This window comes from Pseudochaenichthys georgianus, chromosome 4 (genome assembly GCF_902827115.2).
Source record: "Pseudochaenichthys georgianus chromosome 4, fPseGeo1.2, whole genome shotgun sequence".
NCBI lineage: Eukaryota > Metazoa > Chordata > Actinopteri > Perciformes > Channichthyidae > Pseudochaenichthys > Pseudochaenichthys georgianus.
In genome coordinates, this window is record NC_047506.1 from 45,370,909 (window position 1) to 45,396,809 (window position 25,901).

Genomic DNA, 25,901 nt, shown 5'->3' on the forward strand with positions numbered 1-25,901 from the left:
ACGGAAAACACATGACACGGAGAACACTGAGAACACATGACACGGAGAACACATGACACGGAGAACACTGAGAACACATGACACTGAGAACACATGACACGGAGAACACTGAGAACACATGACACTGAGAACACATGACACTGAGAACACATGACACGGAGAACACTGAGAACACATGACACGGAGAACACTGAGAACACATGACATGGAGAACACTGAGAACACATGACACTGAGAACACATGACACGGAGAACACTGAGAACACATGACACTGAGAACACATGACACTGAGAACACATGATACAGAGAACACTGAGAACACATGACACGGAGAACACTGAGAACACATGACACGGAGAACACTGAGAACACATGACACTGAGAACACTGAGAACACATGACGCTGAGAACACTGAGAACACGGAACACAGAGAACACTGAGGACACGGAGAACACATGACGCTGAGAACACTGAGAACACATGACACGGAGAACACGGAGAACACATGACACGGAGAACACTGAGAACACATGACATGGAGAACACATGACACGGAGAACACTGAGAACACATGACACGGAAAACACTGAGAACACATGACACTGAGAACGCTGAGAACACATGACGCTGAGAACACTGAGAACACGGAACACAGAGAACACTGAGAACACATGACGCTGAGAACACGGAGAACACTGAGAACACATGACGCTGAGAACACATGACGCTGAGAACACGGAGAACACATGACGCTGAGAACACGGAGAACACATGACACTGAGAACACATGACACGGAGAACACTGAGAACACATGACACGGAGAACACTGAGAACACATGACACGGAGAACACTGAGAACACATGGCGCTGAGAAAACTGAGAACACATGGCGCTGAGAACACTGAGAACACATGGCGCTGAGAACACGGAGAACACATGACACTGAGAACACTGAGAACACAGAGAACACTGAGAACACTGAGAACACATGACACGGAGAACACTGAGAACACATGACACGGAGAACACTGAGAACACATGACACCTAGAACACTGAGAACACATGACGCTGAGAACACATGACGCTGAGAACACTGAGAACACGGAACACAGAGAACACGGAGAACACATGACACTGAGCACACTGAGAACACAGAGAACACTGAGAACACATGACGCTGAGAACACGGAGAACACTGAGAACACAGAGAACACTGAGAACACAGAGAACACAGAGAACACTGAGAACACATGGCGCTGAGAACACTGAGAACACATGACACTGAGAACACTGAGAACACATGACGCTGAGAACACTGAGAACACGGAACACAGAGAACACTGAGAACACATGACATGGAGAACACATGACACGGAGAACACATGACACGGAGAACACATGACACAGAGAACACATGACACGGAGAACACTGAGAACACATGACGCTGAGAACGCTGAGAACACGTGACACGGAGAACACTGAGAACACATGACACGGAGAACACATGACGCTGAGAACACTGAGAACACATGACACGGAGAACACGGAGTACACATGACACTGAGAACACTGAGAACACATGACACGGAGAACACTGAGAACACATGACACGGAGAACACTGAGAACACATGACACGGAGAACACATGCCATGGAGAACACTGAGAACACATGACGCTGAGAACACGGAACACAGAGAACACATGACGCTGAGAACACTGAGAACACATGACACGGAGAACACTGAGAACACATGACACGGAGAACACATGACACGGAGAACACTGAGAACACATGACACTGAGAACACTGAGAACACATGACGCTGAGAACACTGAGAACACGGAACACAGAGAACACATGACACGGAGAACACATGACACGGAGAACACGGAGAACACATGACACAGAGAACACATGACACAGAGAACACTGAGAACACATGATGCTGAGAACACTGAGAACATATGACGCTGAGAACACGGAGAACACATGACGCTGAGAACACGGAGAACACATGACACTGATAACACTGAGAACACATGCCACGGAGAACACTGAGAACACATGACACGGAGAACACTGAGCACACATGACACGGAGAACACTGAGAACACATGGCGCTGAGAACACTGAGAACACATGACGCTGAGAACACATGACGCTGAGAACACGGAGAACACATGACGCTGAGAACACATGGCGCTGAGAACACTGAGAACACAGAGAACACTGAGAACACATGACACTGAGAACACTGAGAACACATGACGCTGAGAACACGGAGAACACATGACGCTGAGAACACATGCCGCTGAGAACACTGAGAACACATGACGCTGAGAACACGGAGAACAGGGAGAACACTGAGAACACAGAGAACACTGAGAACACATGGCGCTGAGAACACTGAGAACACATGACACGGAGAACACGTGACACAGAGAACACATGACACGGAGAACACTGAGAACACATGGCGCTGAGAACACTGAGAACACATGACACGGAGAACACTGAGAACACATGACACGGAGAACACATGACACAGAGAACACATGACACGGAGAACACTGATAACACATGACACTGAGAACACTGAGAACACATGACACTGAGAACACATGACGCTGAGAACACGGAGAACACGGAACACAGAGAACACTGAGAACACATGATGCTGAGAACACGGAGAACACAGAGAACACTGAGCACACATGACGCTGAGAACACATGACACTGAGAACACTGAGAACACAGAGAACACTGAGAACACATGACGCTGAGAACACGGAGAACACATGACGCTGAGAACACGGAGAACACATGACACAGAGAACACTGAGAACACATGATGCTGAGAACACTGAGAACACATGACACGGAGAACACTGAGAACACATGACACGGAGAACACATGACGCTGAGAACACTGAGAACACATGACACGGAGAACACTGAGAACACATGACACTGAGAACACTGAGAACACATGACGCTGAGAACACTGAGAACACGGAACACAGAGAACACTGAGAACACATGACGCTGAGAACACGGAGAACACTGAGAACACATGACGCTGAGAACACATGACGCTGAGAACACGGAGAACACGTGACGCTGAGAACACGGAGAACACATGACACTGATAACACTGAGAACACATGACACGGAGAACACTGAGAACACATGACACGGAGAACACTGAGCACACATGACACGGAGAACACTGAGAACACATGGCGCTGAGAACACTGAGAACACTGAGAACACATGACACGGAGAACACTGAGAACACTGAGAACACGGAGAACACTGAGAACACTGAGAACACATGACACTGAGAACACTGAGAACACATGACACTGAGAACACTGAGAACACATGACGCTGAGAACACATGGCGCTGAGAACACGGAGAACACATGACGCTGAGAACACATGGCGCTGAGAACACTGAGAACACTGAGAACACAGAGAACACTGAGAACACATGACACTGAGAACACATGACGCTGAGAACACGGAGAACACATGACGCTGAGAACACATGCCGCTGAGAACACTGAGAACACATGACGCTGAGAACACGGAGAACAGGGAGAACACTGAGAACACATGGCGCTGAGAACACTGAGAACACATGACACGGAGAACACATGACACAGAGAACACATGACACGGAGAACACTGAGAACACATGGCGCTGAGAACACTGAGAACACATGACACGGAGAACACTGAGAACACATGACACGGAGAACACTGAGAACACATGACACGGAGAACACATGACACAGAGAACACATGACACGGAGAACACATGACACAGAGAACACATGACACGGAGAACACTGATAACACATGACACTGAGAACACTGAGAACACATGACACTGAGAACACATGACGCTGAGAACACGGAGAACACGGAACACAGAGAACACTGAGAACACATGATGCTGAGAACACGGAGAACACAGAGAACACTGAGCACACATGACGCTGAGAACACATGACACTGAGAACACTGAGAACACAGAGAACACTGAGAACACATGACGCTGAGAACACGGAGAACACATGACGCTGAGAACACAGAGAACACATGGCGCTGAGAACACGGAGAACACTGAGAACATGGAGAACACATGGCGCTGAGAACACGGAGAACGCTGAGAACACGGAGAACACATGACGCTGAGAACACGGAGAACACATGGCGCTTAGAACACGGAGAACACTGAGAACATGGAGAACACATGGCGCTGAGAACACGGAGAACGCTGAGAACACAGAGAACACATGACGCTGAGAACACGGTGAACACATGGCGCTGAGAACACGGAGAACACATGGCGCTGAGAACACGGAGAACACAGAGAACACGGAGAACACATGACGCTGAGAACACGGAGAACACATGGCGCTGAGAACACGGAGAACACGGAGAACACGGAGAACACGGAGAACACGGAGAACACAGAGAACAGGGAGAACACATGACGCTGAGAACACGGAGAACACGGAGAACACATGACGCTGAGAACACGGAGAACACTGAGAACACATGACGCTGAGAACACGGAGAACACAGAGAACACGGAGAACACAGAGAACACGGAGAACACAGAGAACAGGGAGAACACGGAGAACACAGAGAACACGGAGAACACAGAGAACACTGAGAACACATGACGCTGAGAACACGGAGAACACTCTAGAAAGCAGAAGGTTAGTCGTACCACCACCACCACCACCAGAGGCTTCCGGATGCCCAGACGGACCCTTCCGGGGGGAGCAGACTTCAGGACCTCCACGGCCTGGCCCAGCGTGAGCAGGTCCAGCTGGGTGTGGTTGACTGACACCAGCTGGTCTCCAGGGAGCAAAGCACCCAGACGATCTGCAGAACCCCCCACAACCAGAGAGCGGATCACCATCACACAGCGGCCGGGGTCCAGAGGGTCCTGGAGAGATAAGTAACGTAAGAGACATTAATAAACGATAAAGCACACCAGGCCCTGAAACTGTGCTGAAGATCTGAGGCTCCTTTCAAATCCCTTCTTAAAACTAAACCTTTTTATTTATGCCATATTGTATTTCAACTGATTCTTATCTTCTTATTGTTTTGTTCCATATTGTCTTTTATTTTGTTATATTACTTTTGAATATTTTATTTCTTTACTTTCTGAAATGCATTGCAATCCTGACATGTTTTGTTCCTGGTTTTGAAATGTGCAGTGAATAAAGTTGATTCTTGTGTCCACTTTGTTACTCCTTTGACCTCAGTGAACAATGACACATCTGTCCAGCAACACATGTGCTCTGACAGAGGACATTTCTTACAGGTATGTCTCTGGTAAACTCAAAAGACATGTTGAGATGTTACTGTATATGATTAGTTGGACTGCAGAGTATCAACACATTTTTTGTGTGTTTTTGGCATTTTTCACTTATTCCTTTAAAAGAAAGGAATAAGCATTTAAAAAAGTTAAATGCATGAAAAAAAAAAAAATATTGAAGTTAATGTAAGCTTCTCCTTCTATTTCACAAAGGCAAACGTGATTAAAAACCCACGCAAAAAAGATGAAAATGAACAATCCCACACTTTGGACCCCTGAGCTAAAGACCCCCGAACAAAGCGAGTCTCAGCAAAGAGAGGCAGGCAGGGGGAGACAGAGACCAGAGAATTCACAGGACATCCATCCACACAAACATGCAGGGGGGGGGGGGGGGGTGATGGAAGAAAAGGAATCATATATTTATTGAACCAACAGTGAGGAGGTCAAAAGTGGCAGAGCGCTAACAAGAGACCGAGGAATCGGAGATGAAGATGTGAACTGAGAGACAGAACAGAGAGATGTATCCAAGAAAGAAAATAACTATTCAAAATGTAGAAATGTAGATTTTTAGAGGGCTTTAAAAGGAGGACTGGAACATCGATGCGCTAACAGTGAAATACAGCCCTCACCCAGCAGCAGGTCAGCATCACAGATTTAAAGACACAACATGAGTATATTTCCAAACAGCTCTCAGTAGTTCCAAATATCATCTAACATTTACACAAACACACAGTGAATGCTTTGGAATAAGCTGCATTTATATCAAAATGTGTTCTATAATGCGGTCTTATCTTCACCTAAGTTACAATAATCAACTAACACAATCCGTTTTTACTAATAGCACAGAAGTTATTGTTTTGTTCTTATATATTTTGAAAAAATCATTCAAACCCATATTCCCAGTGTAGTTTGGAACCTTGGACTTCAACAGAAGCTAATCGAGTCAAACCTCGTTTTAATCAGTGAAACAACATTAGAGCAGGGTTGCTAACTTTGGGTACCTGGCTGGAGTGATATTTTGATATAATGGGTTTAATTACACATATGCGCACTAAATGACTGCTATCGTGTCAGCAGCGGGACCTTAGCATATATATAGGATATACGTATACAATATATACAAATACACAATATTGGACACAGACTATAAAGGGCACACAGTTTCATTCACTAATGAAACTCAAACATGTTTGTTTTCACTGTTGTATTGTGTGCCTGTCACGATAAGCAATTAATTGACTTATCGTACGATAAATCAAGTTAAGTTAAGTTAAGATATTTATCAATCCTTATATAAATAGCAGCCAATTTACTACAGTGGCTGCATTTCATAGAAGTGGGCACCCAGCAAAGATTTGGAGCTGCTTTGTACAGTTTGCAATCATCAATAGAAACATGTATTCTCAAGTATGTTATGATATCCTCCAGGATAATGTCAGACCTGAGGCCTGTACTACGAAGCAGGATTTTCGCTTAGCCGGCTAACTTCATGGAAAACTCGGGGTTTGGGGTCCTACGACGCTGGTTCTCTTTTTAGCGGGCTAGATCTCCATGGTAACTTATGCTGCTAACCTGCCCCGGAGCAGGTTAGGTTGCAGGCTAAGAGCTCAACTCAGTGAAAGCACCGCCTGCTGACCAATCAGGAGAAAGGACATACAGAAAAGCTGCCGTTGCAGGAAAGACGGCCGGCAAAAATCACCGACTGTGTGAACGTGAACATGAATAGAATATCACCTCCATCTTCAGAGCGATCTGACCATTAGAACATTAGCGTTAAGAAAGCTTACTTAAATATCTGCCACCACATCAGTAACCGGATCAGAGTAACATTAAGTACAGTCCGCGGCATATCACTTCATAGTGTATCATCTCCTGATCTGAGTCAGCCGAGCCGTATCTGGCCGTGCAGCACTCACAGCGTCACAGACTGGATGCAGAAGCATTATTTTAAGCAACACATAAGTTGACGAAACACTCGAGACAAATGTAATTAAAGTCAGATCGCACCTAACTAGCTAGGAGCCTAGGACACGGCTGGCTTGAGCGATCCACTTGATAACCAGCGTCGTAGTACAGTTTAGCGAGAGCGCGTATGTTTTGGATTAGGCCAACCGGCTAACTCAAACATATCCAGGTTAGGTTGAACCAGGTTCGTAGCATAGGCCTCTGGTGTCTGCCAGCTGAAGCTCAGCCGAGGTTGGGTGGTGCTGAAGGACAATGGCCCTAAATATCAAAGTGCTTGTTTGAGGTTATTACTGCCAAAGGAGGTTCGACAAAGTGTGTTCAATAAAGATATGAACGATTATAGATGTGTGTGTTATTAACTTAACCTCATTTTGTTTATCTGTGATTTTGACTTAAATGAAGATCAGAAAACATTTTATAACAAATGTGTGTATAAAACTAGGAAATTCCAAAGGGTTCACATAGGGGACAGAAGAACACTGCATCGACTGCAGTTTAATTACTTTTTAAAGTTCTGCATAGGAATGAATGTCTACTGTTATATTGTACAACGTTCTGAGAGGCCTTGTATTTATCGGACCTGTTTCTGCCCTATGACCTGCACATATGATCCTCTAAACCCACTTTTTAGTATTGTGATTTCATTTATGTCCAATATTTCAGATACGTTTCCTTAAATATAATGTATTAAAAAATGTATATGGTTGTTTATTAGCAATTGTTAACTCTTTTTTTTGCACGTGAACATTTTTAATTGGCACCTTACATTCCTGCCACTTTCAAGTTTCCCACTTTATAGATAATCTTTGTTTTATTGTTTATATCTTGTTTTATTTGAACTCCATGTTGTTTTGCAGCTAATGCACAGCAATTTCCTTCTTGAAGTTGTATCTGTTTATTTTTAATATCTTATATAAATGTATAGAAACTTCAGATTCAGCTGACCTGTTGCGGACACACAGCGGGGAAATGTACATTGTCACAGCAGAAAAGAGCCAAAGACAGTTTAATCATGGGCGAAGGAAGCATCCTCAATGTGGGTGGGACCATTTGGCGGGGGGTGTGGGCAGGTGGTGGACCTAACATCCTCTACGGGGGGGTCCGGGGGCATGCTACCCTGGGAAGATTTTTTTTTTCTTAAATGTTTTCTTTTGGTTGCCAGGATCTTTTGAGTCTTCCTGTTTCGATTCTCTCTCTCTCTCTCTCTCTCTCTCTCTCTCTCCTCTCTCTCTCTCTCCTCTCTCTCTCTCATCTCTCTCTCGCTCTCTCTCTCTCTCTCTCTCTCTCTCTCTCTCTCTCTCTCTCTCTCTCTCTCTCTCTCTCTCTCTCTCTCTCTCTCTCTCTCTCTCTCTCTCTCTCTCTCTCTCTCTCTCTCTCTCGCCAAGTTTCAGGCTGGCAGAACAAAGCTGAGCTGTATTTTTAGATGGAACAACATGGCTACAGGTGGTGAGGAGTCAGAACTCAAGTCCTCCACTCCTACAAGATCCTCCGGAAAAAGAAAGGCCTCTGCTGTCAAAAAAGTAAAGATATCAAAAATGCACTTAAAGTAGCGATATGTTTCTCGGTTGGCTTTTTGTGCACAGATAAGAATGTGGAGTTTTTTTATGTAGGTTGCAGTTGCCTAGACAAAGTTTTTAAGATCTTGGAGAAACACAACACTATGAAACAGAGCGGACATATTTTTAGGAGACTGAATTTCTCGACCTAACATTTTTATGTTGTCTACATAAACCGGCTCTGTTTTTCCAGCATACAGTGATATTTCTCTCTGCCAAGGAGGTTATGTTTTCAGTTCTGTGTATTTTAATATGTCAACAGGATTACGGGAAATCAATCCATCAATGTTTATTTATATAGCCCAATATCACAAATGTTACATTTGTCTCAGTGGACTTCACAGTTTGCAATAGATGCCGTGTGTAAATCCAAGAGATAATACATTCACAGCATAGGTTGTAGACCAAATGTTTGGAAATGCATGTGTCTATAATAAGAAGATGAATCCACGAGGATGTCAACAATCCTGTGGGAGCCATCAGGGAAGTAGTATGGTGAGTCAGGCAGGACCGCAGTGATCGGTTCAGCCACGAGTCCAGGACTCAAATCCAAAACTCAGGATAGAGGATCCAGGGCACAGGATGCAGGACTCAGGACTAAGGATCCAGGACTCATGATCGAGTACTCCGGATCCAGGACTCAGGATGCAGAATCCAGGACACATGATTCAGGATCCAGGACACAGGACCGCAGCAACAGGATCAGCCACGACTCAGGATCCCGGCGTAGATAGACACCAAAAAGAAATTTGGGGGAAGCTGGGTTTTTCGGAACATGTGAGGACACAGGTATAGACAGACAGAAGGAAGAAGTAAGGTAAGACAGTCTAAGCCAGGGGTGCCTACACTTTTTTGGCTGGTGAGCTACTTTTGAAATGACCAGCTCACCGAGGTCTACCAACCAAAAATAAAATCCCAAATTGCAAGGATTGCTGAATAACACGTTTTATTTATACATGTGATAACTACAATAGGGCTGCAACAAACGACTCATTTGATAATCGATTAATCTATCGATTAATGAAACGATTAATCGACTATTCGGACTATTACTGTATGCCTTGCACAATTTCTCAAACGCTCTTATTTAGCCTTTTAGATTTAGCTTGATTTTAGGCATGTGGAAACTAACAATGAAGACAATAAAGATGAATACTTGATTCAAAAATACATATATTATTAAATTAACTTAACAAATTGTGAACAAAATTAACATTACTTTTTATTTAAATTAAATAAATAATATTTCACATCAAAAGAAACAACAACGTTTTAACAAATGGTATTAAATAATCTGATGACAGAACTGTAAACAGAATAGCTGTAACTTTAACAAAATAAATAACTCTGTTACCTCTAACCCATGTTTGTATAATTGTGTTAACTCCGTGTGTTGCTGCTAGCATACATAACACCTGACGTGGAAACGTTACTCGTGGATGGAGCTACAGAGATACTAGAAAGACAGTCGAACCCGGTGCATTTCTGCGTCTGAATGTGGAGCACTTTTGCTAAATGTTCAGACACACTGCTCGTGTTACCGCCCTCACATGCTAAAGTCTCTTGGCAAGGAGCATTGTCCACCTCAAGACGGGTAACATGTAACCACACCTTGGAGCGCTTCTCTCCGCAATCTCCTCCATGTGTTGCTGCATGTAGCAGCCGCGTGTGTAAACTGCCCCCCCCCGTCGCACACAGACGGGAGAGAGATCTCGACTCGATTGGAACGATCAAAAATACACCGACCATAGATGCATTTGTTTGTCTTTTTGCATGTTAGAAACGAGTTGGCGACACTAAGACTGCAATATAATGTTTGTGTAGCAATAATACATGACCTTTCTCTTTCTGAACTCGCTACTCGGAGGGAAGTCGCTGTCATATGCCTTGTGAACACTCCGATAATGCCTCTCCACGTTACCTTTCTTTGGCAGAGCGATACTTGCTTTACAAATAAGGCAAATAACCTTTGAATGTGACATCACAAAAAACTAATATTCTTCCTCCCATTCTGGGTGGAAGTGGTCTGTCTTTAGCCAGGGCTGCCAATTTTGAGTTCAGCTTGGAATGAGTTTTTTTTTCGGTGAACCGAAAAAAGAAACGTTCATGTATTGTGTACAGTGTTACAAATGTATTAATTATGTACAAACTAAGGTTTCCCATTAATGTACCGGGCGCTCACTTCCTCTAGGGAGGTCCGGGGGCATGCTCCCCCGGGAAGATTATTTTTTTTTTTTAAATATTGAAGTTAAATATATCAATCTGGTGCACTTTGAGAGCAAAATGAATTTCTTTTTCTTTATGGATATTTTACAAATCACTCACCTTTTAAACTGTATTCTTGTTTTACTGTCATATTGTATTACATGACTGTTTTTCATTTATTCTCATAAATGGTGACCAAAACGTTTGAGACCCACTGAGATAACAAGACTAAAGTGAACTATCTAAACAGAGAGTCCCTTACCTCACTGAGCTGTAGTTATCTCTCTCAGTCTGACAGGACAGAGCTCTCCTTGTTTTAGAAACAGCTTTTAATATCCGTTAGCGCAGCTAGCTAACCAGATGCTAACAACAACAATGCAAATAGTGAGTTTGGTAGAAATATACTGTATAATAGTACAGTTATTCAAGATAATGCCATATTTATTGAAGATTTTACATTATAAATATTCCCCAAAATTATTCAAGATTATAGACAGTCCTACTCGCCCAAATATTAAGTCCCCAAATAAATCCTCCTTAATTGATCTAATTTTAACAAATGTTCCACATAAATACTCATCTGTGGGAGTATTTGCTAATGATGTGAGTGACCACTGTGTTGTAGCCACAATTAGGGACACTAAGGTCCAAAAGGTTAAACCACGTATCATCACAAAGAGAGACAAAAAACACTTTGTGGAGCAGGGTTTTGTGCATGATCTGTTTGATTTTGATTGGGGTAAAATCGATCTGTGTGCTGATGTGGAAACTGCATGGTCTTATTTTTATCTTGGTTTTATGAAAATTATAGATAGACATGCACCTCTGCGTAAATTTAGAGTGAAGGGACGAAACAATCCCTGGTTTTCTGCTAAGCTGTCCAGTCTACTTCATGAGAGAAATAATGCTTGGGCTATGGCTAGGAAATCAGGCTCAGAGGTAGAATGGCTACGTTTTAGGCAGCTAAGAAATAGCTTCACATCTCAAATAAAAAGTGCTAAATCAAAGTACTATTTGTCAGTTACCACAGAAAACCTGAATAATCCTAGGACATTTTGGAAGCCATAAAATCGATTTCCACTGGTGATATCCCAAATGAGCTACCTCCGTGCCTCACCACAGCATCTGGCATTATATCAGACAGGGCTACTATGCTAAATTGCTTTAATAAGCATTTTGTGTCTTGTGGCTCTCTGTTTGATTCTGTCACTGACTGTACTTCTGCTTCTGTGAACGCTCCAATCCTTGACTCTGAACAATGTGGTCTGGAAAACCCTTTCAGTTTTACTCCTTTAATTATTGGTATTGTTCATGAAGCATTATCCAAGTTAGATCCTAGGAAACCGGCTGGCCCAGACAACTTAGAACCTTTCTTTTTAAAGATAGCTGCAGATTGTATTGCTCCACCTCTTACTTCTCTTTTTAACCTCTCCCTCAGCACAAATACAATTCCAAAAGTATGGAAGTCTGCTTATGTCTTGCCTTTACTGAAAGGAGGGGAGGCAACTATTTTAAATAACTATAGGCCAATCTCTAAATTGTCAGTTCTGGCTAAGGTGCTCGAACGACTTGTGAGTGAACAAGTAAAGGAGTTTTTATGTATAAATTATATCCTGTCTAAACATCAGTCAGGATTCAGAAAGCAACACAGCACCATCACTGCGACAATGAAAGTGGTAAATGACATTACTACTATTTTAGATAATAAGCAGAGTTGTGCAGCTCTGTTTATTGACCTTTCCAAAGCGTTTGACACCGTTGATCATCGCATCTTAAAGCAGAGGCTACTCAGTATTGGCATATCCAGCCATGCAGTAGGGTGGTTTGTGAACTACCTCTCTGAAAGGTCCCAATGTGTTCATTTTGATGGACTGTCTTCTGAGTGGTTAAACCTTTCTAATGGTGTACCACAAGGTTCTGTTTTAGGTCCACTTTTATTCTCCATCTACATCAACAGTTTAGGTGATAATGTGGATGAAGCTACTTTACATTTGTATGCGGATGATACTGTGATGTATTGTGCAGGTCCCTCCATTAAAGAGGCTGTTGTTAAATTACAGGCTGTTTTTAACACTATTCAGACTCAGCTCTCTGAATTAAAGCTTCTTTTAAATGTGGATAAAACCAAGGTAATGCTCTTTTCAAAAGCTAAAAAGAAACCAGAGCCTGTTTTAGATATTGTAATTACGCAAGGAACAAAACTTGAAGTTGTTGCCTGTTACAAATACCTTGGTATCTGGCTTGATGATTGTCTCTCTTTTAAACTTCATGTCAATAACCTGCTTAAAAAGCTGAGGGTTAGGCTAGGGTTCTTTTTCAGAAACAAGTCCTGTTTCTCGCTTGAGGCCAGGAAAAGGCTAGTCACTGTGACCTTTTTACCTGTGCTGGACTATGGTGATCTGGTCTATATGAATGCACCTGCCAATTACCTGAGCAAATTGGATGCTGCGTATCACAGTGCTCTGAGATTTGTCACAAATTGTAAAGCGCTTACTCATCACTGTGCACTGTATACCAAGGCAGGTCTGCCATCACTCTCTGTATGGAGGCTCAGTCATTGGTACACTTTTATTTATAAAGCTTTGTTGGGTAAACTCCCGTATTATATCTGCTCTCTGATAACACAGAGAGTTGCAAGCAGCTATTGTCTGAGGTCACATGATGTAGTCTTGTTAGATGTGCCAAGAGCAAGGTCTGTCTTAGGTAAGACAGCTTTTATGTGCGCAGCTCCACTTGCTTGGAACAATCTTCAGCAAAAATTGAAACTGAGCAATCTCATTCCTCTGCATGTTTTTAAAGCTAGGCTAAATGAAATGCTTGCTGATACAATGGGCACTTGTAAATGTCTGTAACTATGTATCCTGTAAATATAATGTATAATGTCCTTTATTGTTTCATGTTTCATGTGGAACCTATATGCTGCAGGTCTCCCTTGAAAAAGAGATCTATGATCTCAATGGGACCAATCTGATTAAATAAAGGTTTGAAATGAAATGAAATGAATTCAAAAGCATTTTCTTCCAAACTCCTTGCTGTAGTATGACACACAGGAGACTATTGATGTGTGTAGTGAGTTTGGTAGTAATATACTGTATGATAGTGAATATTATTGTATTCTCTTTTTTGGGAGTTGCACTTTGCAGACGGTCCCTGAGCACTCGTTTCTTCTCCGGCTGCAGATAGAGACCAATGTAATGTGTCCAGCTCGGAGGACGGCGCGTATTGGCTTTTATTGATCAAAATGTGATTGTAGTTCATTGTCAACCTTACCACGGTACTTAGGAGACGTCATTTGTGTCTGAATAATGTTTTCATGAGTTATTGATCCGTGAAATCAGAATCTCCCAATATCGTTCCAACTTTACTGAACTAAGCCAGAAGACCGTCTCATTTCGTCGACGGCTCAGTTTGCTGTTCCTTCACTTTTTGGACCAAAACTTAGTGTGCGGAAAGGCAAGTGTGGCGTGAGTGCGTGAGATATGGGTTAATTGCGTGACTGTCACACTCAATGCGTGAGTGTTGGCAGCCCTGCTTTAGCTTCTTGCTCGGTCCCGCACTCATTTTGTTGTTTGTCTCTTGTTTGTCTCTTTAACTTAATTTGAGTTTTCCCGGCACTTGACTGATTTGGTATCGCTTTGCATTCTGGGTTAACAGACTGGAAAGCGATAGGTCGCTTTTTCTGTCAATCAAGTAAACTCCTGAATTAAGTGGCAGGGAGGCCAAGGGATTTTGGCCCTTTTTTTTTGTCTATTTTAACGGAGCTGGATTATTTTTTTTATGAATGACTCGCGAACTACCAGCATTGCGTCAACAATATGTCTACGTCAATGCACTCTTATTAGAAATGTGGCAGGATTTTTCATGAAACTTTGTGGAAAGGTGTAGCGTTGGCCATGAGGAAACCAATACATTTTGGAGCGTACCCAAATCAACGGGCTGGTTCACGCATTACTTTTCACTCATGGAAGCAGCCTTGGAAGAGGCTTCTGCTCTCAGAGCCCTCTTGTAGTTTGGTTTCCGTTTATGTCTTTCCTGTTTCTACACATTCTTTTTAACCAACAGTGTAGGACCAAACTGATGCTGGTGTGTCTGAATGGGAGCAAAATCCTGTGGCAGGTTCAACATCTGGTGAAAAGAAATGAAACGACAGCATCAGTCTACGGCTGATCAGAACATGTGGACAGGAGAGGAATATCACCGCTGACACATGCAAGGGGAGATTGAATTAAAAAATTACATTGGAAATTATTTGTATTTGTGATTAATTCCAAGTCCTCCTCCTTCAGCAGTTAATTCCCAACCTATGTTAGAGCTAGTTAACAGTAATGAGACCTTGATGATTGTAAAGAAATCTGCCCATTAGTATCCTTTCCCTCTGGGATGATGTTCCAACTGGTAAATCAGTATACTTGATCAGTATATTAATGATTTAGAAAAACTGCTTTTGGAGGTCCCATTTTAAAGGTGTCAGATGTGAGTGGGAACTTTGAGCCTGATCCAGACAGACAGATCAGCTCTTCTCTTATTGCCTCCAAACATCTTTCACTACACTGACAGCCGCAGAGTCAGTAACAGGAAACACTTTGGCAAGAACAGAGGACCCAAATGCCCTTGGGCGAGCAATATAGAGGGAAGAGAGGGAGAGACACGGTAGAGTTATGAGAGAATTGTATTTTTTTATTTTTTTCAATAGTTGAAGAGTTTTATTCTAAGGTGAAACACTTGTACTGGTTTCTGGTTTTTACTAATTACATTTAAAATCATGTGCATTACCTGTAAGGTCCTATCTTAAAGAGCTCATTATACCCTACTGGCCTACTAGGGCATTGCGTTCCAAGAATGCAGGTTGTCGGTTGTTCCTAGAGTCTCTAAAAGTACAATGGGAGCCAGAGCCTTTTGTCATCAAGCTCCTCTTTTGTGGAATCAGCTTCCAGTTTTTGGCGACAGACACCATATTCGTTTTTAAAAGTCAGCTTAAGACCTTCCTTTTGGATAAAGCTTATAGTTAGGGCCTTCTCTCTGTCTGTACGCTCATGTTCCGAATAACCCAGCATCCCCAACATATATTTTTGGTGTCTGTCTACGCCGGGATCCTGAGTCCTGGATCCTGAGTCCTGGATCCTGAGTCCTGGATCCTTGATCCTGCATCATGAGTCCTGGATCCTGAGTCCTGGATCCTTGATCCTGCATCATGAGTCCTGGATCCTGAGTCCTGGATCCTTGATCCTGCATCATGAGTCCTGGATCCTGAATCCTGAGCCTGTCACTGGTCCTGCCTGACTCTCACCATACTACTTCTCTGATGGCTCCCACAGGATTGTTGACATCCTCCTGGGTTCATCTTCTTATTATAGACACATGCTTTTTCAAGCATTTGGTCTACCTATGTTGTAAATGTATTATCTTTTTAATTTACACACAACATATATTTCACGTCTGTCCGTCCTGGGAGAGGGATCCTCCTCTGTTTCTCTCCTCGAGGTTTCTTCAATGTTTCCCCATTAACTGGGGGGTTGCTTTGGGAGGGTTTTTATTATAATAAATGCTCTTTATTGAGTTTCACACATTTAACACAACATACAAAACAATAAACAACACCCCCAACCCCCGACAGACAGCCACACAGCACATCCACAATTTGGCAACAATTGAATAATAATAATCCTCAATTACATAATCACAATAATATAGAATAAAATATGTGTATACACACGCATATACATCATGCTGGAATATCAATCAAACATACAAAACTATGAGGAATATTATTTCAAGTCAACAGAAGCATCAAGCGTCATCCATAGTTGATGTTACTTAGCTCTCCAATCAGAATGCCCCCCCCCACCCCCCCGAGAAGTAAGGCGTTCAGGTCAGTAGGCAAATCATCCAGAAAAGGTGACCAGACCCTCATAAACAGCCCATCATTGCCCCTTGAGGTAGCAAGCAGTCTCTCATGGGGGGGAGTGTTACAATTCTCCCTATACAGTACCAAAGGGTAACATTAGGAGGGGTGTCTTTTATCCATCTTTGCAAAATACACTTCCGAGCAATGAGGAGTTTCTCAAGAAGTTTGTAATGTGATGCAGGGAGAGTCAGTTCTCAAGAGCAGTGGTCACCAACTGACTTCAAGTGATGCTGCATATTTTTGAACTCACTGCACTTCTGGTCTGTCTATACCAGGGGTCTTCAACTAAAATTCAACGAGGTCCAGTTAGAGAACATGTCCCCATGCAAAGGTCCAGAACATCAAAATGTCTAACTTGCTTCATGAATTAGTGTGATATATATTGAAGTAGCTGTAGCTTTATCAACGTCTGCATGTAATCAACAACTGACTGCCAATCAAATAAAGAAAGTACAATTCATAAACAACAATATTTATTGTCTATTAACATTGAACTACACAGATATACAGTAAATACTGTGGATATGTGTCATGTTCCTCTCGGGCTGCATTTAAAAATAAAATAGGAGAAAATAAATAAAATAGCTTTTGAAAATATGTGCATCTTAAAGTGCTTAATTTTAGATAAATAAATAAAGTGTAGCAGCAGCAGCAGCTTGAGTTTCCCTTTATCTTTGTTAAACGTTTCACATCATGACTTAACAGTTTCAGACGATTATAGAACAATATCAGTCTTTACACATCAGAACAATTGAACAGTTTTAAAGTTTCTCTTTCTTTCCCTCTTATATTGCAGTCCCTCACTCACTTTGTTTAATTCAGTGCGAGAATTGAGCTTGAGCTTGTCCTGCCAGGAGTTTGTAAATCTGGGCTGACATGGTGTCAGGGCTATTCTCACACACATGCAGGTGCTCATTGGTTAGCCTCGGTTAGCCTGCCCTGGAACCATATTTAGTTTTCATTTTGATCCTGGACATTAAGGTGCATCTTAAACTGCTGGCTAAGAATACACGTAAATACAGTAGGATTGTTATTCACGTCGGTGGTAATGATGTTCGTTTACGCCAATCAGAATGCACCAAACTTAATGTGGAGTCGGTGTGTAGTTATGCTAAAACAATGTCGGACACCGTAATCTTCTCTGGTCCCCTCCCCAATCTGATCAATGATGACATGTATAGCCGCATGTCATCATTTCAGCGCTGGTTGTCTTGGTGGTGCCCAGCAAACAATGTGGGCTTCGTAAATAATTGGACAGCCTTCTGGGGAAAACCTGGTCTGATTAAGAGAGACGGCATTCACCCTACTTTGAAAGGTGCAGATCTCATTTCGGCAAACATTTCAGGGCTTTGTGGACGTAATCCATGACAAACTGGAGTTGAGACCAGGAGGCAGAGTCGCAGTCTTACACGCTTCTCTGCGCTCTCTCCTAGGCAGTCACCCATAGGAATCCCGAACCCAATAAAATACCCAATATTAGCGGTGTGTGTGTCTGCCCAAGGACAATTTAAGGTAAAACCTAATAGAGGTGTCATACATAATAACCTAATAAAAGTAAATGTAACAACTACTACAGTGCAACAAAACAGGAAGATTACATGTGGTCTCTTAAACATAAGATCTCTAGCATCTAAAGCAATATTGGTAAATGATTTAATATCAGATTATAATATTGATATATGCTGTCTCACTGAAACTTGGTTGAGACATGAAGAATATGTCAGCATAAATGAGGCTACTCCACCCAGCCATGTCAACACTCATATTGCTCGAGGCACGGGCCGAGGAGGTGGAGTTGCAGCAATCTTTGACTCAAGTTTACTTATCAATACTAAACCAAAATTAAATTATACCTCCTTTGAAAGCCTCGTTTTTAGTCTTACGCATCCGACCTGGAAAACTTTGCAGCCAATCTTATTTGTTACAGTGTACCGTGCACCAGGTCCTTATTCAGAATTCTTAGAAACCTGTTTTAGATATTGTAACTACCCAAGGAACAAAACTTGAAGTTGTTCCCTGTTACAAATACCTGGGTATCTGGCTTGATGATTGTCTCACTTTTAAACTTCATGTCAATAACCTGCTTAAAAAGCTGAGGGTTAGACTAGGTTTCTTCTACAGGAACAAGTCCTGTTTCTCGCTTGAGGCCAGGAAAAGGCTAGTCTCTGTGACCTTTGACCTGTGCTGGACTATGGGGATCTGGTCTATATGAATGCACCTGCCAATTACCTGAGCAAATTGGATGCTGCGTATCACAGTGCTCTGAGATTTGTCACAAATTGTAAAGCGCTTACTCATCACTGTACACTGTATACCAAGGCAGGTTTACCATCACTCTCTGTACGGAGGCTCAGTCATTGGTACACTTTTATCTATAAAGCTTTGTTGGGTAAACTCCCGTATTATATCTGCTCTCTGATCACACAGAGAGTTGCAAGCAGCTATTGTCTGAGGTCACATGATGTAGTCTTGTTAGATGTGCCAAGAGCAAGGACTGTCTCAGGTAAGACAGCTTTTATGTGCGCAGCTCCACTTGCTTGGAACAATCTTCAGCAAGAATTGAAACTGAGCAATCTCATTCCTCTGCATGTTTTTAAAGCTAGGGTAAATGAAATGCTTGCTGATACAATGGGCACTTGTAAATGTCTGTAACTATGTATCCTGTAAATATAATGTATAATGTCCTTTATTGTTTTATGTTTCATGTGGAACCTATATGCTGCAGGTCTCCCTTGAAAAAGAGATCTATGATCTCAATGGGACCAATCTGGTTAAATAAAGGTTTGAAATGAAATGAAATGAAAATAATTAACTCGATAGCATGTCTGCATGTAAGGGAGGAAACTTATACAAAATGTACACCAACAAATTGATCATGTTGTTGATAGTGCTACAGATGCGCTGCGTATAAAATTAGACTCTGTTGCTCCTTTGAAAAAGAAGAAAATAAAACAACATGGATTAGCTCCATGGCATAATGCCGAAACCCGCAAAATAAAGCAAAAGTCTAGACAACTTGAAAGGATATGGCGTTCCACTAAACTTGAAGAATCTCATTTAATTTGGCATATTACTCTCAATGAATATAAGAAAGCACTGCGTAAAGCGAGAGCAGCCTACTACTCTTCATTAATAGATGAGAATAAGAATAATGCAAGATTTCTTTTCAGCACTGTAGCCAGGCTGACAGAGAGCCACAGCTCCATTGAGCCTTCTATTCCCATAGCACTCAGTAGCAATGATTTTATTTGCTTTTTTAACAATAAAATGGTTACTCTTAGAAACAAAATTATTAATGACCTCTTGCCTTTGACCAGTATAGTGTTATCAACAGCTCCCGGAAACGTAAGTTCTAATATTACACTAGATAGTAAACTAGAATGCTTTTCAGCCATAAACCTTGAACAATTACATTCAATGATTCTCTCTTCTAAACCATCAACATGCATGTTAGACTCAATTCCAACTAAGCTGTTGAAGGAAGTTCTTCCATTAATTAGCACTTCTTTATTAAATATTATGAATATGTCTTTATTATCAGGCTATGTTCCACAATCATTCAAAGTAGCAGTGATAAAACCGCTTCTTAAAAAGCACAACCTCGATCCAGAGGTTTTAGCCAACTATAGACCTATTTCTAATCTTCCGTTCCTCTCAAAGATTCTTGAGAAAGCGGTCGCAAAACAGTTGTGTGATTACTTAAAAAACAATGATTTATTTGAAGATTTTCAGTCTGGCTTTAGAACACATCATAGCACAGAGACAGCTCTGGTTAAAGTCACAAATGACATTCTAATAGCCTCAGACAAGGGACTTGTCTCTATTCTTGTTTTGCTCGATCTCAGTGCTGCATTTGATACTATCGACCATGATATCCTATTGCAAAGACTAGAGCACTTAGTTGGCATACAGGGAACTGCTTTAGGCTGGTTTAGGTCCTATCTATCTGAACGCTCTCAGTTTGTACGTGTTAACGATGAATCTTCCACGCAAACCAAAGTTAGCCATGGAGTGCCACAGGGTTCAGTGCTTGGACCTATTTTGTTCACATTATATATGCTTCCGTTAGGCAATATTATAAGGAATCATTCTGTAAACTTTCATTGTTATGCGGATGATACTCAACTATATTTATCAATCAAGCCTGATGAAACCAATCACCTAAATAAAATTCAAGACTGCCTTAAGGACTTAAAAACGTGGATGACCTTAAACTTTTTGATGTTAAACACGACCAAAACTGAAGTTATTGTACTTGGCCCGAAGAATCTACAAAACAAATAATCTAAGGATATACTAACTATGGATGGCATTAATTTGGCCTCCAGTGAGACTGTAAGGAATCTTGGTGTTATATTTGATCAGGATTTATCCTTTAACGCCCACATAAAATCAATCTCAAGGACCGCCTACTTCCATCTACGTAACATTGCCAAAATTAGGCATATCTTGCCTCAAAACGATGCAGAGAAACTAGTCCATGCATGTGTTACTACAAGGCTGGATTATTGTAACTCTTTATTATCAGGGAGTACCAAGAAGTCAGTCAAATCGCTTCAGCTGATTCAAAATGCTGCGGCTCGTGTACTAACCAGAGTTAGGAAAAGGGACCACATTACTCCGGTTCTGGCTGCCTTACACTGGCTCCCTATAGAACACAGGATAGAATTTAAAATTCTTCTTCTCGCCTACAAAGCCCTTAATGGGCAGGCGCCATCTTACCTTAAAGAACTCATTATACCCTACTGGCCTACTAGGGCATTGCGTTCCAAGAATGCAGGGTTGTTGGTTGTTCCTAGAGTCTCTAAAAGTACAATGGGAGCCAGAGCCTTTTCTTATCAAGCTCCACATTTGTGGAATCAGCTTCCAGTTTGGGCGGCAGACACCCTATCCGTTTTTAAGAGTGCGCTTAAGACCTTCCTTTTTGATAAAGCTTATAGTGATAAAATAAAATCATCTAATAAGAGTGCATTGACATAGATACGTTGTGCCTCTTCACCTATACATTTTAGTTCTTACTCTTTCACTTAAATCCTAAAAACTTAGATCTTATATTTAAAACGTTACCCCTCTATGACCTCTCGAGCTTTATAAGAGGGTAACAGGTTGCAGAGAACGCCTAGCCCGGCCGGGGAGTGTGGTACGTAGTCACTGACCTACTCCTTACCTCTAACCAATTCAGGTTCCAGTGGGGACCTCTCTCCCTGCGTGTGCCTCTCCACCTCTGTTTCCTACTTCTTACTTGCTACCCTTTTCCCTCAACCTATCCTAATGGAGTGCATGTATGTAGACACGTTAGTTTAGCTGCTTTAGGCTTGGACTGTTGGGGGGGGGGGGCACCTTACTCCGTCTTTCTGGCTGTTTGTACCTGTGTACTCTCATGTTCCGATTAACCCAGTTTCCCCCAAATCTCTTTTTTGTGTCCATATATACGCCGGGATCCTGAGTCGAGGCTAATCCTGTTGCTGTGGTTGTGTGTCCTGGATCCTCTATCCTGAGCACTGGATCTGAGTCCTGGACTTCGAGTCGTGGCTGAACCGGTCTCTGCGGTCCTGCCAGACTCTCACCATAATACTTCACTGATGGCTCCCACAGGATTGCTGACATCCTCATGGATTCATCTTCTTATTATAGACACATGCATTTCCAAACATCTGGACTACCTATGTTGTAAATGTATTATCTTTTCGATTTACACACGGCATCTATTGCATGTGTGTCCGTCCTGGGAGAGGGATCCCTCCTCTGCTGCTCTCCCTGAGGTTTATCCATGTTCCCTTTAAACTGGGTTTTCTCCGGAAGTGTTTCCTTGTACGATGTGAGGGTCTGAGGACAGAGGGTGTCGTCTTGTCATACTGATATTCTGTACACACTGTGAAGACCACTGAGACAAATGTAACATTTGTGATATTGGGCTATATGAATAAACATTGATTGATTGATTGATTGGTGGACTGATCATATTGGGCTCTGAGACTGCTTATTTTTTGTGACCTCAGTTCTGACTTGAGAGGGAATGTTTGGTCAAACACTTTGCGTTTTATCTCATAGTGGCGTTTTGTCACTTTTAATGAGCGCCACGGTCTCTGAACAAATGAGACACACTGGTTCTGTGCTCCCAGTGGGCAGGATGAACATGAATGAGTCCACTCAGGGTTCAAAGCTCTGTTCTTCTCACTGTCCACGTTCCTCTTCTTGGAGAGCGCCATGTGTAATTATTTGTCTCTCCCTGTCTGCCGCTAATACGCCTGTTCACTCTCCTCTCCGATTCTCTCCCTGTATCGCTAACTCTTCTCTTCACTCACTTTCCTCTCCGCTTCTCTCTGCCGCGCTCTCGTCTCTTCTTCTGTGTTTCTCTCCCTGTATCGCTCACTCTTTCGCCCCCTGTCGGCAGCGGTTAAAATAGAATCGCCCCGTCAAAATTGAAATCCCCTATTAATGTATTGATTATAGGTCCGGGTCCGTATAGGTCGGCATATAGGTCCGGATCCGGACCGCGGTCCGCCTGTTGCAGACCCCTGGTCTATACCAACTACAACAAAATGAACATATTTTACTGAGATTTAATTGTAATACACATTTCAAAATGATGCCGGAATAACTACATACTGATACCGGTTAGTAAAAAACATGAATTAATGCTTTGATAAGTGTGCAGACAAGACGGCAGGCGAAAAACCTTTTAAAATGCGTGTTTTCTGAATGGAGATCGAATTGATCAGGCTAAACTAACATTGTAGCTGCTCCGTCCAAACTCACAACAACATGATACAGACACAGATACAACAGCGACTGTATTCACCATGACACAGACAGTCTGTGGTTTGTACTTGTTTAACTTTTGTCCAGTTTCTGAACAGATATGAGGAGCTGTGAGCTCTGAGTGCTAACAGCTACCGGCTGCTGATTTGGTTTTCTGATTCAACGTCAGTGACGGTAGGCTGAGATCCTCACCGCTGATTGGCTACTGCGCGAATGTGTCATTCGCATCAACCGCGTCTGTCCGCGTCTTTGTATTGACTTTACATGTAATCGCGCCGCCCCCAAAAATCGCATCGCGTCCGGTGTGAATGCACCAATGGTTTATGCATGGGTAATAGGGATGTGCATCTCCATCACTGAGGCCGATGCGCATCTCGATACGTTGCCAATGATACGATACATTAACGATACATTTGAAACACCAGGCGATGCGATACGATACGATTTGATTCAACATTATGTGATTCGGGGCGATACGATGCGATTCAACACGATGCAAAATAATGATACTTCAATATGGTACGACAGAGTACTTTTGTTTTATTCCTTATATGCAAATCATAAATTAACAAAAGTGCTTTACATATTTGGTTCTCTCTACTAGTACTGCGCATCTCATCATGCCGTTTCTTTTTTACCTTAAAAAAAACAAACACTTGGACCTTTCACAAACTGGCCTTTTCACAAGCGTAGTAGTGTTCTCTGTCTCCAGAGTAAAGTACCATGTTATAACACCTCACAGTTAAACAATGTAAGGATGCATTGCTCATGATTAACAATGTGCAAATAGCAGCTACCACAGAGCAATGCCCATACAGCTGCCAGCCTGATGTGCTGAACACTCATAGGCTGACTCACCAGTGAGCAGAAAGCAGTGGGTTCTATAGGAACAATAAAGAATACAAATAACCTTTCACAAACAGCTCTTTCATAACTGCTTACAGTAAGGAAGACATTTAAACTATTATTTGCCGTCACAGGCTGCTGTAAACTAAACACCACTCTCTCTGACAGAACACCTCACTGAGTGATTTCACTCACATGTCTAACTTTCAGGTTTCTCTTTTCAGCCGCAGACCCCATGTTCCTCGTACTACTTGTGTACTTTAAAGCGGCACGGCATCGTTTACAATTTGCGAGAGATTTTTCAAGTTGACTGTCTTTCTTGAAAAATCTGAAGTGTTGCCAAACATTTGATTTGTAGGTATCTTTCTGTGCGCTGTGTTTCTCTTTCTCTTCGACTTCCATGTGTGTTGATAACTGAGACTCTCGGCCTCCGTAGTGCGAAGCAAAGATCAAAGGTCGTCTCTGCTGAGTGCTGACAGGATATTATATAAATTAATCGTTTTTTTACCGATGCAAAGACGCTACAAACAATGCATCGCAAGTTCAACCCAAACTGTAGCCGATGTGCACTCTTTCAACCGGTGCACTCGCATCTTGAACGTTTATACCGATGGGAATCGGTGAATCTTAACATCCCAAACGATAAAGAATGTTGTTAGAATTTACAATTTGTAAAAATAACTAGTTTTAATGTTAATCTTAAATGTTGTTTTTTTCGTTGTTGTTGTTGCTGTCAACAAAACAATGCACTCATTCACTCAAACAAATGGAAAATAAATGTATATTTAGGATTGTAATGAAGGAATGAATGAAACTTAAAATGATAGGTATGATGTAAATATATATCCTTTTTGACATGTTAGTTATGTTGTGTTCTTGGTTTAATCAAATTGGAAGTCTCACCAAATGATTTGATGTAATTCAGATGCAATTAGCCATAAAAAGGCCTCAAATTGGAAGTACTGTCTGGGCCGTCTTTTTACTCAATTCTGCAATAGGTAGATCTACCCTTCACCAGGCCGAGGTCGGGGATCTTGGGCTTAAAAAGGTTGGTGAAGGCCAAGAAGGAAAACACCAGGGTCCTTCTTAATTTTCTTTTTCAATATCGCCCTTATTTCCTTGGAAATAAATGTCCAGAATCAAGATATTAATTTACTTTCCCAAAAGCAGTGGAAATAGGTTCCCCTGTCAGAATGGCATTTAACACATAAAAGGGGAAATGGAACGGTCTATTTTATGTAATGTGACAGGAGTAATATGTCTGTGAAGAATCGTATACTGGGTTTCCCCTCAGTCTGTTATATATAAACGTGG

General features: G+C 42.1%; 1 protein-coding gene across 1 annotated transcript in view; it reads right to left on the reverse strand.

Moving 5' to 3' along the window:
- patj (PATJ crumbs cell polarity complex component) overlaps positions 1-25,901 on the reverse strand; it is a 112,354-nt gene that overhangs the window by 20,508 nt on the left and 65,945 nt on the right. Inside the window, exon 19 of the mRNA XM_071203041.1 lies at positions 4,752-4,973. Coding sequence (XP_071059142.1) covers positions 4,752-4,973 — 222 coding nt within the window. The remainder of the gene's footprint in view (positions 1-4,751; positions 4,974-25,901) is intronic.